This window comes from Thalassophryne amazonica, chromosome 6 (assembly GCF_902500255.1).
Source record: "Thalassophryne amazonica chromosome 6, fThaAma1.1, whole genome shotgun sequence".
In the NCBI taxonomy this organism is placed as follows: domain Eukaryota; kingdom Metazoa; phylum Chordata; class Actinopteri; order Batrachoidiformes; family Batrachoididae; genus Thalassophryne; species Thalassophryne amazonica.
The window spans coordinates 88406660-88425326 of record NC_047108.1 but is presented as its reverse complement, the minus strand read 5'-3'; the positions used below and the strand labels follow the sequence as shown (position 1 = coordinate 88425326).

The 18667-nt window shown below is 43.3% G+C and overlaps 1 protein-coding gene across 1 annotated transcript in view; it reads right to left on the bottom strand.

The window, feature by feature from the left end:
- tmcc1a (transmembrane and coiled-coil domain family 1a) overlaps positions 1–18667 on the bottom strand; it is a 117726-nt gene that overhangs the window by 61604 nt on the left and 37455 nt on the right. Inside the window, 1 exon segment of the mRNA XM_034172729.1 lies at positions 9412–9782. Coding sequence (XP_034028620.1) covers positions 9412–9666 — 255 coding nt within the window. The 5' untranslated portion in view covers positions 9667–9782.

The following is an 18667-nucleotide window of genomic DNA, read 5'->3' as shown; positions in this document are numbered from 1 at the left end:
TTTACAATGATTTTACTCTCTGGTACGGCAGATTGTGTACCAGTGCTGCTTCTGTTAGGGTCTGCCCAATCACCATCCCTGCACCTCCCCCACTAGCAGCTCTTAAGCCCCTTTCACACCGGGCCCACTTTGAGTTGCGCTGTGCGGTGTCATGACGACGCCACCTGGAAAGCAACCCAGTGCTGAGACGATGTAGCTCAACGCCACAACAGCGCGAGGGGCGCAAAGGACAAAGCGAATCGGACACCAAAAATTAAATGTTTAATTTTTTTGCATCCTGTGCTTGATGCAGAAATTAAGTGGTTTCGGCGCAAATCAGGGCAACGCGACGGTACTCAACGTGACTGGAAGCCACGCCCTCACAATACAACGTAACCCGGCACCAATTTATATATATATATATTCCTGCTGTGTTCCATTGTTCCCGAAGTATAAATCACGCAGGATTGTTTTTATACCGTGTACACAATGCAGTAAAACTACACGCTCAAAAAGAGCACAGAAAAAAATGCTCAGCCTGACTGCTGCTCACTGTCTCTGTTGGGAAAGTGTAGGAACACGGACCCACAACAGGGGGCGCAAATGAACGGACAATGGAGAAAGTCAAATCACAAAGTTTTACTGTTGTGAATTCACACAACAAACACAACAGATTACAAATACAGCAGTAACCGAATTCCAAAGGTGTCGTGTGGGCAGGCTCGACGATAGGAGACGTCTGTCCGAGTCGAACCGGAACCACCCGATTTCCTCTGCCACCGAACCCCGGGGATACTGGAGCCGCCAAGTCCCGAACCCCAGGTGGCCACTGCCTCCGCTCGTCGGATCCGGTACTGCTGGCAAGGAACAGAAACAGTCAGGTGTGGGTGCGGCTGCACCCAGCAACACACAGGGTGGAAACACCACCTCCACCTCTTGTCAGGAAAATACAGGTGAGTGCAGGAATGTGAGTACTTATCCAAAATACAGTCTCCTGCTGTCTTTTCTCTTTCTGTGTAAAGGCAAAAAGTATTTAATGGTCAAAAGATGATCTGTTTGGCTGGATACGTTACCTCCTTGGTAGAGCGATATCTCGGCAATGAGGTGGAGATGCCGTCCTGCTGATATACCTCCCTGTTGATTGATATCAGCTGTCTCGTCTCAGGTGATGGGTGACAGCTGTCACCCTGGCTGCTCCTGTGAGGCGGCAGCGCCCTCTGGTGCCTGGAGCCCGCACTCCAGACAGGGCGCCCTCTGGTGGTGGTGGGCCAGCAGTACCTCCTCTTCAGCGGCCCACACAACAGTCTCTCACAAATGTGTTTAAATAAAGTCCATAAAAGTCCTGCTCACAGACTGATTGCCAGAGACAGGACATGTCCACATCCAGTAAAAAGTCCGGACATCTCCAGTCCACTCATGAACGACTCGTTCGCATGCGCACATGTGAACAATTAAAAGAAAAAAAAAAACTGGCTGGCTGCTGCAGCTCCTCACTCTCCCCTCAAACTGTCTCATCACTGTGTTAAATAAAGGACAAAAAAGGACATAAGTCTTACTAACAGACTGATTGCCGGAGACAGGACGTGTCCACATCAAGTATAACTCCAGACATCTCCACATTTACACACGGACAGGTCGTTTGCACGAGCAGCTCACGGTCAAAGAAAAAAGATAAACTATAACAGAACTCAGAGCGCAGACCTGCAGCTCAGCACAAGAACAAATATAAACTAGAAGAGGAATCAGAGTGCACAGTCTGGCTGCAGCCAAACTGTGCACTCTGACTTCTATGTGCAGAGAACCTGTAGGCTGCGTCCTCACCTCCTCTCTCCCACCTGCTGCTCGCACCTGACGCAGACATTCCTGCATCTTCATGACGCCACAGGAAGCAACTCGAAGCAGCATCGGTGTGAAAGGGGCCTTACCTTTTCGCCACTTGTTGCAGCCCCTGTACTTCAACCTTCACCACCCACAGAAGTACCCCTCTGCCCTGCTGCTACCACAGCATCAAAGACAAACAGACCCCCCCCACCATCACCATCACCGTGGATCAGGTGAGATGAAAGGTGAAAAGACTACACCGCAGGAAAACAGCTGGCCCTGACAGAGTGCATCCAAGACTTTTTATCCATATGAGGTGTCCTCTGAGCGAGAAAAATAATATTGAGCTGAACGAGCAGACGGAGGAGAAACTGAAGCGTAGGGACCGTCTACAAAGTGCAAAAAAACACATCAGTAAAATATTCAATAAATTCAGGTGTGGTGTCACCAAATTCACTGCACACATCAGTGGTCTCCTACTGGTTATACTACAACACTCAGTTTGGAAAAAATGTCATTGTGAAAAACAAGGGAGAATTTTTTATTGTTTAAATTTTCAATAGCGTCAATGTTATACGGTGTAGTGGTACAAAATTTTCTGCATACGTCAGTGGGTCCTGCTGGTTATACTATCACTCAGTTTGGAAAAATGTGCAAAACTGGATTTTAGTGGGTTTTTTTTAATCATTAAGATAAGTCATGATTCACTAAAATAAAATTTTTGCATATTTTTCCAAACTGAGACCCGTGTTCATGTTTTGTGAAATATTTTTTCAGTATTCACGTTTTGCAATTGACGGTTTGCAGAGGTGTCAAATCCAGCTTCAGAAAGTAAAAGTCCAGCCACATATTTGTTCCATCTTCCCAATAAACCAGCTGACTGTAATTTGTTCAGCTCTTCAGGCAGGTGGATGAGCTAATTATTGAGATCACCTGTTATAGGTGCACATGTAGAAGCAACACATGGAAGGGTTTTTACTTTCTGAAGCCGGATTTGACACTGACGGTTTGCGGATAATTCACGATTTGCAGCTGATTCACATTTTGGGGGTTAACAAGGTGCTCAATACATACAAATAACTAGGTGTACATCTGGACAATAAGCTGTACTGGTCTACAGGAAAACACAGAGCCAGCTCTACTTCCTGAGGAGGTTGGGGTCCTTCAATGTTTAACATGGCTATTCCACAGGGTGCTGTTCTCTTACAATCGCCCATGATCCAAAAAAGTGCAAAAACAGGATGAAACGGCTTAATCCGGCTTGCCTTCTAGCAGGCTGGTTTATAAAGTGCAGACCTGGTAACCCGCCCAAAAACAAAAGAAAGGAGCTATGCCCTCAGCCAGATATGAGCGAGCTGTTCAACTTTGATCAAAAACCGCAACAAACATTAGTTCAACTTCAGATTTTTACTCTGATGGAGCACGATTACACAAGAGTTTCAAGCTGTAGTCACTGTGAATACTCCATTTAATGAAATTCAAACATGACTGAAGCCATTAAGACTACAAATACCCAAAAGTTACCATGTATTATCAATGACTTCAAGAATCAGGATGAAATTTTTGAACAATTCAAAAACTGGATCCCAATGTCAAATCTGGTGCCGATAATGGCTATACACACACACATACACACACACACACACACACACACACACACATATATATATATATATATATATATATATATATATATATATATATATATATATATATATATATACATATATATATATACATACATATATATATATATATATACATATATATATATACATACATATATATATATACTCAACAAAAATATAAACGCAACACTTTTGGTTTTGCTCCCATTTTGTATGAGATGAACTCAAAGATCTAAAACTTTTTCCATACACAATATCACCATTTCCCTCAAATATTGTTCACAAATCAGTCTAAATCTGTGATAGTGAGCACTTCTCCTTTGCTGAGATAATCCATCCCACCTGACAAGTGTGCCATATCAAGATGCTGATTAGACACCATGATTAGTGCACAGGTGTGCCTTAGACTGTTCACAATAAAAGGCCACTCTGAAAGGTGCAGTTTTGTTTTATTGGGGGGGATACCAGTCAGTATCTGGTGTGACCACCATTTGCCTCATGCAGTGCAACACATCTCCTTCGCATAGAGTTGATCAGGTTGTCAATTGTGGCCTGTGGAATGTTGGTCCACTCCTCTTCAATGGCTGTGCGAAGTTGCTGGATATTGGCAGGAACTGGTACACGCTGTCGTATACGCCGGTCCAGAGCATCCCAAACATGCTCAATGGGTGACATGTCCAGTGAGTATGCCGGCCATGCAAGAACTGGGACATTTTCAGCTTCCAAGAATTGTGTACAGATCCTTGCAACATGGGGCCGTGCATTATCCTGCTGCAACAAGGGGTTGATGTTCTTGGATGTTGGCACTCCAATGGGCCTCAGGATCTCGTCACGGTATCTCTGTGCATTCAAAATGCCATCAATAAAATGCACCTGTGTTCTTCATCCATAACAGACGCCTGCACATACCATAACCCCACCGCCACCATGGGCCACTCGATCCACAACACTGACATCAGAAAACCGCTCACCCACACGACGCCACACACGCTGTCTGCCATCTGCCCTGAACAGTGTGAACCGGGATTCATCCGTGAAGAGAACACCTCTCCAACATGCCAAACGCCAACGAATGTGAGCATTTGCCCACTCAAGTCGGTTACGACGACGAACTGGAGTCAGGTCGAGACCCTGATGAGGACAACGAGCATGCAGATGAGACGGTTTCTGACAGTTTGTGCAGAAATTCTTTGGTTATGCAAACCGACTGTTTCAGCAGCTGTCCGAGTGGCTGGTCTCAGACGATCTTGGAGGTGAACATGCTGGATGTGGAGGTCCTGGGCTGGTGTGGTTACACGTGGTCTGCGGTTGTGAGGCTGGTTGGATGTACTGCCAAATTCTCTGAAACGCCTTTGGAGACGGCTTATGGTAAAGAAATGAACATTCAATACACGAGCAACAGCTCTGGTTGACATTCCTGCTGTCAGCATGCCAACTGCACGCTCCCTCAAATCTTGCGACATCTGTGGCATTGTGCTGTGTGATAAAACTGCACCTTTCAGAGTGGCCTTTTATTGTGGGCAGTCTAAGGCACACCTGTGCACTAATCATGGTGTCTAATCAGCATCTTGATATGGCACACCTGTGAGGTGGGATGGATTATCTCAGCAAAGGAGAAGTGCTCACTATCACAGATTTAGACTGGTTTGTGAACAATATTTGAGGGAAATGGTGATATTGTGTATATGGAAAAAGTTTTAGATCTTTGAGTTCATCTCATACAAAATGGGAGCAAAACCAAAAGTGTTGCATTTATATTTTTGTTGAGTGTATATATATACATACATATATATATATATATATATATATATATATATATATATACACGAGGTCTGTTAGAAAAAGTATCAACAAGCCTCACAGGACATGCTGGGGCATGCTCACCTCGTCCACAATTTCTCGGATAGTCACATGACTGAAAAGCCACCGAAAGCCGTCTGAATCTTCCGAATGGTGCAACGGCTGGGCATGTCACAACATGTCCTGTGAGGCTTCAACATGGAGGCGCTTTTGCTGCGCCATCAGCTTCATGCCGATGAATTTCATTGCAACTCTTTTCACGGCAAAATCTTCTGTCAGAGTGGAATGTGCCGAAAAAGTGCTGATGTCCACCTCTTCCACAATTTCTTGGATAGTCACACGACAGTCCCACATCATCACAGCGTTCACTTTGGAATGATCCGGTCATTTCAGCGTGTTGATGGAGCGGCCATCTTTAAACTGGTTGTATCGCTCCTTAATCCGTGTGATGCCCATAGGATCGTCACCAAAAGCTGTCTGAATAATCCGAATGGTTTCCACCTAGCTGTCGCCCAGTTTCTGGCAAAATTTGATGCAGTCGCACTGCTCCAGTCGTTCCGCCATTTCCTTACAAAGAAAAAACGACGAGAGACAACACCCATCCTCACACAAAGGCTGCTTACAAGCAAATGACGCAACCGACAGGCGTGAAAAAAATCATGCATGCGCACGAAGGTTCAAGGTTGGCTCGTGCTGCACACATGATTCAAATCCATCAGGTTTTTGAAAAAAATAAAAAGGCCGGATACTTTTCCTTTTATATATATATATATATGGTGTCTCAAAAAAAGTACCAAAAAGTACTCTGAAATATGAATACCAGGAAATGGTTTTACTGGGAAATAATGGTGTTTTCTCATTTCAGCAACCCTACATTTTGTTCTGCAAGACATTATTGTCCAGGAAAAATGCTGCAGTTGACCCTAATTCAGAGAACAAAAATCGTCGAGTTCTGTGCAATGCATCCTAAGGGCTGACTTCCATCTCTTTCCATAGAAAATTCAGTCTCAGAGCGAACTAACTCCCCAGTAAATGGCAAGGAGACTTGAATTTGCTAGGTGGTTTTCCGTAAAACTGGAGACAGATGATTTGTTTCTTAGGAAACTTCAGAGGTGAGGAGGTTACATTGATCATGTGGTGTAAAAAATAAAGAGTTAAAACATCAACAAGGAAAGACTGAACTAAAAACTGTGCATTGGGGAGAAAAATTACATGCTTCAGCCACATGGTCATGCAGAAAATGTCTGATAATATTGATTGGTTTTTCTGTACCTGTCAAAATACTTTTGGGTACATTTTTTTTGAGACCATATATATATACGAGGGCTGTCAATAAAGTTACGGTCCTTTTTATTTTTTTCAAAAACTATATGGATTTCATTCATATGTTTTTACGTCAGACATGCTTGAACCCTCGTGCGCATGCGTGAGTTTTTCCACGCCTGTCGGTGACGTCATTCGCCTGTGAGCACTCCTTGTGGGAGGAGTCGTCCAGCCCCTCGTCGGAATTCCTTTGTCTGAGAAGTTGCTGAGAGACTGGCGCGTTGTTTGATCAAAATTTTTTCTAAACCTGTGAGACACATCGAAGTGGACACGGTTCGAAAAATTAAGCTGGTTTTCAGTGAAAATTTTAACGGCTGATGAGAGATTTTGAGGTGATTCTGTCGCTTTAAGGACTTTTCACGGTGCGAGACGTCGCGCTGCGCTCTCAGGCAGCGTCATCAGCCTGTTCAAGCTGAAAACATCCACATTTCAGGCTCTATTGATCCAGGACGTCGTGAGAGAACAGAGAAGTTTCAGAAGAAGTCGGTTTCAGCATTTTATCCGGATATTCCACTGTTAAAGGAGATTTTTTTAATGAAAGACGTGCGGACGGGTCCGCGCGTCGGGACGCAGCCGCCGCGACGCTCCGCCACAGGAAAAACACCTCTGTTGGAAGCCTTAAGGACAAGTTGGAACATGTCCTGCCTGTTAAACAATTTCTCATATACTCACTCCACTGAAAGCCATCAAAAGCCACCTGGATTTTACAAATGGTTATCAACACGGAGGTGTTTTTCCTGTGCCGCCGCACCGCGTCGGCTGCGTCCCGACGCGCGGACCCGTCCGCACGTCTTTCATTAAAAAAATCTCCTTTAACAGTGGAATATCCGGATAAAATGCTGAAACCGACTTCTTCTGAAACTTCTCTGTTCTCTCACGACGTCCTGGATCAATAGAGCCTGAAATGTGGAGGTTTTCAGCTTGAACAGGCTGATGACGCCGCCTGAGAGCGCTGAGCGACGTCTCGCACCGTGAAAAGTCCTTAAAGCGACAGAATCACCTCAAAATCTCTCATCAGCTGTTAAAATTTTCACTGAAAACCAGCTTAATTTTTCGAACCGTGTCCACTTCGATGTGTCTCACAGGTTTAGAAAAAATTCTGATCAAACAATGCGCCAGTCTCTCAGCAACTTCTCAGACAAAGGAATTCCGACGAGGGGCTGGACGACTCCTCCCACAAGGAGTGCTCACAGGCGAATGACGTCACCGACAGGCGTGGAAAAACTCACGCATGCGCACGAGGGTTCAAGCATGTCTGACGTAAAAACATATGAATGAAATCCATATAGTTTTTGAAAAAAATAAAAAGGACCGTAACTTTATTGACAGCCCTCGTATATATATATATATATATACAAGGTCTATTCGAAAAGTATCCGACCTTATTATTTTTTTCAAAAACCATATGGATTTGAATCACGTGTGATTACATCAGACGAGTTTTTTCACGCCTGTCGGTTACGTCATTCGCCTGTGGGCAGTCTTTGAGTGAGGAGTCACCCACCCTCTCGTCGTTTTTTTTCATTGTTTAGGAATGGCTCAGAGACTGCTGCTTTGTTTGATCAAAATTTTTTCAAAACTGTAAGGCACAACTGAGTGGACACCATTCAATAAAATTCAGCTGGTTTTCGGTAAAACTTTTAACGGCTGATGAGAGATTTTGGTCTGGTAGTGTTGCCGTAAGGACGGCCCACGGTGCCTGACGGCGATCTGCGCTTCGAGGCGGCAGCGTCTCGCCATTTCAAGTTGAAAACTTCCACATTTCAGGCTCTGTTGACCCAGTAAGTCGTCAGAGAACAGAGAACTTTCAGAAGAAGTCGGCATGAGGAGTTTATTCGGACATTCCATTGTTAACGGACATTTTGTAATGAAAGAACATGCGGGCAGAGTCGCACGTCGGGCCGGACCCAACCGCGGGGGGTCGCGACAGGAAAGGTTGGAAACCTTAACGGACAAGTTGGAACATGCCCAAGCTGTTAAACAATTTCTCAGTTACTCACTTGTTGAAAGCCATCAAAAGCTGCCTGAATTTTACAAATGGTTTTCAACACAGAGGTGTTTTTCCTGTGGCGGTGCACACAGATTCGCCGAGTCGTCACGGAAACGACTCGGCGAATTTGCCCGCACGTCTTTCATTACAAAATGTCCTTAAACAGTGGAATGTCCGCATAAAGTCCTCATGCCGGCCTCTTCTGAATCTTCTCTGTTCTCTCACGACGTCCTGGGTGAATTAAGCCTTAAATTAGGATGTTTTCAAGTCGAAACAGGCCGACGACGGTGCCTGGAAGCGCTGCACGACGTCCTGCTCCATGGGAAGTCCTTACAGCGACAGAAACACCCCATAATCTCTCATCAGCCGTTAAACCTTTCACCAAAAACCAGCTTAATTTCTCGAATAGTGGCCACTCGGATATTCCTCACAGGTCCAGAAAAAATTTTGATAAAGCAATGCGCGCCGTCTCGAGCAGCGTGTGAAACAAAGGAATTCAGCCGAGAGGGTGGGACCATATCTCACTCAAGGCCTGCCCACAGGGAAATGACGTCACCGACACGCGTGAAAAAACTCACGCATGCGCACGAGGGTTCAGGCATGATTGGTGTAATCGCACGTCATTCAAATCCATATAGTTAAAAAAAAATAAAAGGGTCGGTTTATTAGACCTAATAGACCTCGTATATATATTTGTTTCTCAAAAGAATTGAAATTACAAGCAATCCAAATAAACCAAAAGTATTTAGATTGTAATTTGTATTCAATAACTGACTACACTGCAAAGTAATCACACCCAACTGTGACGATATGCTATGTATCATTCCACCCTCACTTGTGATAATATGATTCACAGGTGCTGTCACTTACTCTGTCCGCCTCCTCTGTGGACTGGTATCCTGACAAAAGCAATACATCACTGGCTGCATATCCATGGGCGGGACTGTTGGCTGTGTGTGTGTCTACGGTGGAAGAGAACCATGGTCGGGTGACGTGCCGCTGTGGATCGTGGGTGTGGCGACGGTGCAGAAATTGGGGGCTGCTTCTGAGGATGGGATCTCCACTTCCACATTCTGACCCTGATCCCTTAGAGTGCCGACCCTGCAGGCTGGTCCCACGCCTCATCGTGCATGCAGCGGCTGAGCACTGAGCAGCTGTGGCAGGAATAACAGGGATAGGGAGGCAATCAGAGTCAGCACAGGACCCCGAAGCATCATCGAGTGTAGAGATGGTGCTGAACCCTGCGGATACAAATGAAGAAGAAGGTGAGGTGATGGTTTAGCAAGAAAAAGGGTGTGCACTGATTGAACAGCTGCTTGTGCTCACTGCAAAGAAGTACCCTAGCATTTCAGACCCTCTTACAAAAGGTGAGATACTCTGATAGGTTAAAAATCTCTTGACTTTTCATGAATTTCAAGATGGGGTAGTATAGAGAGGATCGACAATACCACGCACCCTGCTACAAAAACATCATACAGAAGGTGAGAACGCAACAGAGTGTGGGGCAGACAGAGGACCAGGAAACAGCAGGTTACACAAGGGAACTAAGGCAAGGATGGACTGAGATGTTTGGAACAGCTGGTGATCAGAGCAACAAGTTCAAAGAGGGACAATGTAGAAAGGTTGTCTCGTGGAAGGAGAAAGAACAGGGATTATGAGACGCTCTAAAATTTAATGCCGTGCATTCACCCATTTTGTTTGTAACACACTCACTAACGACCACTGTAATCTTTTAATTTCTGTGAATACTGGATTTCGCCACAACAATACGTCATTCAGACTAAAGAAATAATGCTGCTGCCAAAAAAAAAAACAAAAACGTCTCACCACTAGTCATGAAATGACACAACAGGCATCCCCCAACCAGTCACATCATGACAGAAAGGAGCACTGAAAGCATAAAAATGTGACAAGTTGGGAGTGAGAATGTGTAATAAAAGATATGAAAACATATGGCATTCAGAGAGTGCAGCACCCAAGCCTTAAATGTTTGACACCATTTCATGAAAATTATGTGTTTCAGTGACACCATAATATATCATTGTTTATGGTGTTGACATTTGATCAATTCATTCAAGGTCACCCATTGTCAAAAGTCAAGTGACCAATGGAAAGGTGATATATGCCAGCATTTAAGGATGTCGGCAACACACAAGGTCAGACAGCTGACTCAGGCATAACACCAGTTATAGCAACACTGTGATCCATTTTGGTGCCAATGACGTAAGGATGCGACTGTCTGAGGTCACAAAAATGGACACACTGAGGACATATGACCTTGCCAGAAAGATGTGTCATGTCGACTAATTGTCCCCTCTCCAGAACGTATCACTCCACAGAGACAAAATTTATTGAAGGAGTGAATGATCTGCTCACGGTGGTCTTCTCCACTAATCAAGCTAGTACATGGGTGCTGGTGAGAAAAAATGTTTGACTAAACATTTTTTGGCTGTGGACGGTTTGTGCGGTGAAGCAACAGATGCAATTGTGTCTCGCAGACGCAAAGTGTACTGGGGGGTCCGGGAGCATGCCCCCCGGAAATTTTTTAAAAAATGGTGCATTTTGGTGCATTCTGGGGAATTCTGGACACACACTTCTTAATTATAAAAATCACTTTTTCTCAGTGATTTTTCTAAATAAAAAAGTGTATCTATCCATCCATCCATCCATTTTCTTCCGCTTAATCCAAGGTTGGGTCGCGGGGCCAGCAGGTCAAGCAAAGCCGCTCAGACCTCCCGATCCACACACACCTCCCCCAGCTCATCCGGGGGAACCCCGAGGCGTTCCCAAGCCAGCTGCGAGACGTAGTCTGTCCAGCGTATCCCAGGTCTTCCCCGGGACCTCCTCCCGATGGGACATCCTCGGAACACCTCTCCAGCAAGGCATCCAGGGGGCATCCGAAAAAGATGCCCAAGCCACCTCAGCTGGCTCCTTTTGACGCGGAGGAGCAGCGGCTCGACTCCGAGCTCCTCCCAAGTGAATGAGCTCCTCACCCTATCTCTAAGAGAGCACCCAGCCACCCTGCGGAGGAAACTCATCTCCGCCGCTTGTACTCGTGATCTTGTTCTTTCGGTCATGAGCCAAATCTCATGACCATAGGTGAGGGTCGGAACGTAGATCGATCGGTAAATCAAGAGCTTTGCCCCCCTGCTCAGCTCTCTCTTCACCACGACGGTCCGATACAGCGGCCTCATCACTGCAGACGCTGCACCGATCCGTCTGTCGATCTTACGCTCCATCCGTCCCTCTCTCGTGAACAAGACCCCGAAATACTTAAACTCCTTCACTTGAGGCAAGGATACTCCACCGACCTGAAGAGAGCAAAGCACCTTTTTCTGGTCAAGAACCATGGCCTCAGATTTGGATTCATCCCGGACACTTCACACTCGGCTGCAAACCGCTCCAGTGCACGCTGAAGGTGCTGATTTGACAAAGCCAACAGAACCACATCGTCCACAAACAGCGGAGACAAGATTCTGTGGTTCCCAAACCAGACCCCCTCTACACCCTGACTGTACCTAGAAATTCTGTCCATAAAGGTAATGAACAAATAAAAGTCACTTCAAACTGTGAAGTATTGATTATGGGGGGCCTGGGGCATCTACCCCAGAAATTTTTTAAAAGAGCAAGTCAAATTTTGTATATTCTAGTGAATTTTAATGGGTATGAAACCCTCTGAAACAAAGAAAACTCACTTCAAACTGTCAAGTAAAAATTCTTTGTCTTCTGTAGTATTTTGATCGGTTCTAATGGCCAAACATGTGCTGGGTTGCTGGCTGTACAGTCAGTAAAATACAAAATTAGGGACTAAAGCAACTGACAACGTTGTTCTGCTGTGCACAAAGTAACACTGTCACCAGTATTGAAAACACATACTGTACGCACTGAGAAACTCAAAACTGGCTTATTCACATTTAATCGGTAAAATGCTCTCACTCGTAAAACAAACTAGGGCTGCAACTAATGATTATTTTAGTAATCGATTATTTTTTCAATTAACCGTTTTTTTTTGTTTTCTTTTTTTTACTTACATGTGAGTTTTGCCATTGTTTCCACTGTCATTATTTCTTTAAGTGAGTTATTATTAAAAGGCCTTTATCACGCAACATCGTTTGAGCTTGTAACAAAGTTATGATGTTATATTCGTGTCAAAAACATACCTGGAGTAGTTTTGTTTTATTTTGCATATACATACATCACCGACACACCACAAAGAGATTTCCATCAGGTTTTACCTGATTATGAGCATTTTTAGATGCCTACAGCAACTATCTCAACCACTGACAACATATTACAGCAAGAGTCCACAAAAGCATTTCAAAGGCCTGACTAAAGTGTAATATGTGATCTTAAATAATATATTTTCATGAAAAAAGACACAAATGTGCAGTTTACTTCATTTTATTTTTTCTTATGTAAAAACACTGCTTTTAGATGTGGTTTGACCGAAACAAATTGTCATTAAACTTAAATAAAACAGGGATGAAGTGGAGGTTTAAGAGTCACTAGATGTTCACAGGAAACAGTTATTTATTTCTATATTTATGTTCATTGTTTATCAGGGTCTTGTTGTCTGTTTCTCTAAAATTGTATTGTGGCATTATTAGTTATTATTACTATTGTTGTTGTTGCTATTATTATTATTATTAATATATAAATAAAAAATTAAAAATATTACAATTTGTAATACATTTGACTCTTTTATAACAACAAATGCTGAGCCATTAATTATTATACAGAAAACAAATGCACACAAACTGTGCTGAGATGCAAATGCAAACAGCTTAATACTAACTTTAACATTGAAAACGCCATAGACATGCTAACGCGCTAGCATTAGTCCCGTTTTTAAGTTATAAAATACATCTATCAACTGTGTCAGAAGACCATGACAGGTTGGTTTAACATAAAAAAGGTCAATATTGCTCAGATATATGCTCTTTAGGGTTTTAGCGGGGCAAAATTAAGATAAAGCGAAATAAAACAATGAATCATCGAAGCAGCGAGTCGGATCAATGCTTAACTGGTTCAAAGCAAAGCCACGCCCTGCTCTACTTGGGGAAGGTCTGCCAATGTTCCCACAAAGACAGGGAGGAGAAGGACCGACTGCCCATGGCAAGCAGTAAACAGAGCAGAGAGGAGTGAAAATTCACACAGTCCCTTCCTCTGTGGTGCAGCGCAATCCACGCGCACATTGCTGCTGCTTTGATTAGCGCAGAATGGGATGTTGCTTTGACAGTGAGAGTATCATATTTCGACTCCAAAACACAAATGACACCACGTGCGCGTATGTTGGTTAAATTTTCCATGACGGAAATCCGTCGTGGTGACGGAAAACTTCAACCCATGTGCTATACCTACCTTATTGTATTCGAGGGTGCAGTGACAGTCGCTTCGAAATCCAACCATTCACGGCTCGTGTAACAAATCAACTCGCTTCGGTTTCATTTCCGGTAATGGCAACCTCCATTATTGCAAAACACTACGAAATTCTTTGGTTTTCAACCGATTTGTGTCAAAGTAAAGCATTAAAATCATTTTTTAACTTAGCGAGTGAGAACTTCTGACGGAAATGACAGAAACTGAATTTCGATTTTGACGGATTTCCATCATTTGATGGACAACTAGCACCTACACTAGTAGGAACATCTTTTCAATCTGGACTTCACCTTGTTACATAAATTCAGACAAGACTGAGATCATGGTCATTGGTCTCATGAGACCAAAATACCAGTTTAATCAGCTAACATTAATACTGGATGCATGTGCCATTCATCGTAGGAATAAAGCAAACAAATCTCAGGGTTATCATTAAGCCCACGCTGAACTTTCACACATACATTACAGAAACTACATTTCATCTGCATACGTAATATCGCAAAGATTTGACCCTTATCCCATATGGCATATATAAGTGTAGCGGCTGCTCTGTGCTGTGTATGACTCCTCCCATTCGCTCCCCTCGGGATGCAAACTCACAATCTCTGGCAAGAGAGGCAGATGCTCTGACCAGTCGGCTAAAAAAAAAACGGGCCCTGGCCTGAGTGGCCAGAGTATCCTTGGGCTTTTGGGGGAGTGAGGCCCATTAACTACTATTGCACAGCAACTCCTGCTGGCCTCCATCACATAAGCATCAGAGCAAATTTTTGGCCTTGGCCTGTGATCTTTATTTTCAACTAATTTTTCTCAAAATCAAATAACCTTGCTTTTCTGACCCTCAATCATTTCACCAAGTTTATTCCAACTCAGATCAAACCTAAGTGATTAATTTCATTCACACAGATGGACAGGACTGGAAACAATATCCAAGCAACTGTGCGCAGATATAATAAATGATATATCAGCTTGAAACATATACAACACTTTAGTTCAACAAAAAAAAAAAATGCATTATGATTGTTAAGAGTGAATAAGCCATGTAACTCAGCCACATGGGGTGGTAATTGATTCAGATTCAAATTCAAAAGTGTATGCTTTTTGTTTATTTGTTTTCCCAGTCTGGTCAGTACAAGGGTCATGTGATTTCTCAGAGCTCAAGTAATATCAAACTAGGGATCTGTGAGCAAACGCAAACCGATACCACCCATTCTGCAATACTAGCTGCTTGCATGTATTATATATTGTTGGTAGTAAATCTTTTATGATAGTCCATGGGCCAAGCAGGTTTTCGGTACCACTTAAGGTGACTCAACAACACTTAGAATCCAGCCTCAGTGTATCATGGCCTACACAAAAATGTATGATAGCAATCTCAGGGTGGTAGCTGTAGCCAGGTAGGGGTCAGTGAAGAATTACACAGAGGTCAAACTTTAAAAATGCTCCAATCATGTTGAAAACTATATCACATTACTTGTCTGGTCATAACAATTCCAAAAAGGTATAGTTTGGACTATCTGTGATGACATGTTTTGGAGTTATGGGGTAAAAACAGCAAAAATTGTGGCAAAGGTCAGTTTCAGTTTGTACAGGGGTCAAAAGTTAAAGTTGCTCCAATTTCAGTACAGAATGATGCAAATTATTGGTTGAAATAAAAAGATTAATAAATGGAATAGTTTTGACTGTGTTGAATGTTTGGTCTCCAAGGTAAAGGTCAAACAAGGTCAACATCTATTGGATTCTATGACATGTGACATATGTTACCCTGTAATATGATAACTAAGCATGACAGATGGTGCAAACTATTCCTTATTAGAACCCTATTAACCCAAACAATAATTTGCATCATTTTTTTTACTGAATTTTAGCAACTTTTTTTGACCCCTGTACAAACTGAAATTGACCGTTGTCACCATTTTTGCTTTTTTTCCCATAACCACAGAACATTCCATCATAGATAGTACAAACTATACTTTTTTGGAATTGTTATGATCAGACAAATAATATGATATAGTTTTCAATGTGATTGGAGCAATTTAAAATTTTGACCACTATGTAATTCTTCACTGACCCCAACCTCGCTACAGCTACCACCCTGGGATGGCTATCATACATTTTTGTGTTGGCCATGATACACTGAGGCTGGATTCTAAGTGTCGTTTAGTCACCTTCAATGGTACCGATTAGGTCAACATTGATGACTGGCTCATGGACTATGATGACAGTGGATCTGCTGTGGCAACCCCAAATGAAAAAGGGAGAAACCAAAAGAACAAACTGCCCACCACCTATACATGTAATTGGTGAATATGATGCATTTTAAAAAACAACAAAAGTCTTGTTTTCCCAGCCAAGGCTGGTACTCATTCACAGCTGGGTGAGCCAGAACTTGTCTTGTCCAAGGACACAGACAGGTAGCATGTGCCTGACTCGAACCCAGCTCTAAATAATGGCAGGTCAACTCCTTATGCATTCAGCTACCTTCTCTACACCTACTGTCCTGGATGTATATATACACAATGTCACATTCTAATCTGCAATTTTAAGACAGCTGTGCATTTAAAATCTTAGCCTCATATTTGGGCCAAAACAATATAACATGCTTCTTCAACAAATTACTCAAACAGATGATCATCAAAATAACTCATGAATGTTTTTGTTCATTAGCTAGATGTTTCATCACTAGTTGTTGGTATCTTTAACTTGATCACTTCCTGAACCCCGTCACATATCTAACGAATCAAGAATGCTAACAATGAGGCATGTTAAGCTTCTACCTGGCCTTTACTGGCAGTCACAATAGCGTGATCGCTTATAATGGTGGAGTGTACATATACAACACTTTAGTTCAACAAAAAAAATGCATTATGATTGTTAAGAGTGAATAAGCCATGTAACTCAGCCACATGGGGTGTGCAGCCAGTACATTCTGAGTGCCGGTCCCAAGCCCGGATAAATGAGGAGGGTTGTGTCAGGAAGGGCATCCGGCGTAAAACAAGCCAACCAACTATGCAGACTAAGAATCGAATTTCCATGCCGGATCGGTCGCAGCCCGGGTTAACAACGTCCGCCACCGGTGTTGTTGCCCAACAGGGTGCCGGTGGAAATTGGGCTACTGCTGGGCGAAGACGATGAAGAAGAAGAGGAGAACGTTTCTAAAAACAGCGGGAGAAGAAGAAACCTAGAAGGGTGGAAATGAGAGTGGGGACTTTGAATGTTGGTAGTATGACTGGTAAAGGGAAAGAGCTGGCTGATATGATGGAGAGGAGAAAGATAGATATATTGTGTGTGCAAGAGACCAAGTGGAAGGGAAGTAAGAGCAGGAGCATCGGTGGTGGGTACAAGTTATTGTACCATGGTGAGGACAGGAAGAGAAATGGTGTTGGGGTCATTTTAAAGGATGAGTATGTTAAAAGTGTGTTGGAGGTTAAACGAGTGTCTGACAGGGTGATGAGTGTGAAGTTGGAATATATATATATGGAATCATGTGAAGTGTATCAAAACAATATAACATACTTCTTCAACAAATTACTCAAACAGATGATCATCAAAATAACTCATGAATGTTTTTGTTCATTAGCTAGATGTTTCATCACTAGTTGTTGGTATCTTTAACTTGATCACTTCCTGAACCCCGTCACATATCTAACGAATCAAGAATGCTAACAATGAGGCATGTTAAGCTTCTACCTGGCCTTTACTGGCAGTCACAATATCGCTTATAATGGTGGAGTGTGCTTATTTTTGATGTCGTGAGTGCACAGTGAATAATAAAAGTTAATCCTGTCCTGAAGCTCCGTTTGTGTTCCTTAATCTGTGTCTTGCAATCCCCTTCTTCATTTGACAACTGAGCTCAACATTGGATTGAATGTTTTCTTGATTGTTTGCAGTTATATATTAAAATAAATCCTCTTTCAAGAGGCCAAAGCTTTATGGATGGATGAGATTTATTGTCATTGTCATTACACGAGTACAATAACAATGAGATTACGTCCACACTCCAATTACCACAGACAAGATACAGTAATTAATCCACAATTATTACCAGTTTACCGTAATAATGGCACACATCAGAATTAAAGACAACATTGTTTATGTGCACTAAACTCTGAAACAGTCCGTTATCTGAATTGAGGCAATGTGAGTGTGGGGCCGCAGCAACATGTGGTCATGCAGCCACCAGCTTGGGGGAGAACGGGGAGCTACAGCAGCTAAAACTGCACTGCACCCTGGAGGGGGAAGGGAGTGGCGCGAGCGGGGGCTGGGATGCGGACGGGGGGGGGGGGGGGCATGTGTATCAGTCTCTGTCCATGTGTGAGTGGCAAATATGTTAAGTTTATGTCAGTTTCTGTCCGTGTGGGCTGGAGTTGCAGAAGATAAGAAAGAAGGCAGCCGAATAGTTCACCAAGGCCGTAGAAATTCTTCTGGAGGAAAACAACAGGGCGTTTTGTCTTTCAGAGGCTGATAAGCCTGCCACGTTTATGGTTGAGCAGTGAAAACACCTTCGCAGCTCACATGAACAACCAGATCCAAATTATGAGTATTTCCTTGTCTCCGACATCTTCCATTGCAAGGTGTGCATTTGCTCCAAGATGTTATCCGATTTGGGTCTGAGTTCAAGAGTTAATGCAGTCTGAGAATGTATCGCCTTGCCCAACTCATTAATCACGACGGACAGATGAGGGGTCATGGTTCTGGTGGCAGCCGTCTTGCCAATTCTCTGGTAGGTCAGGGCAGCACATGAACTAAT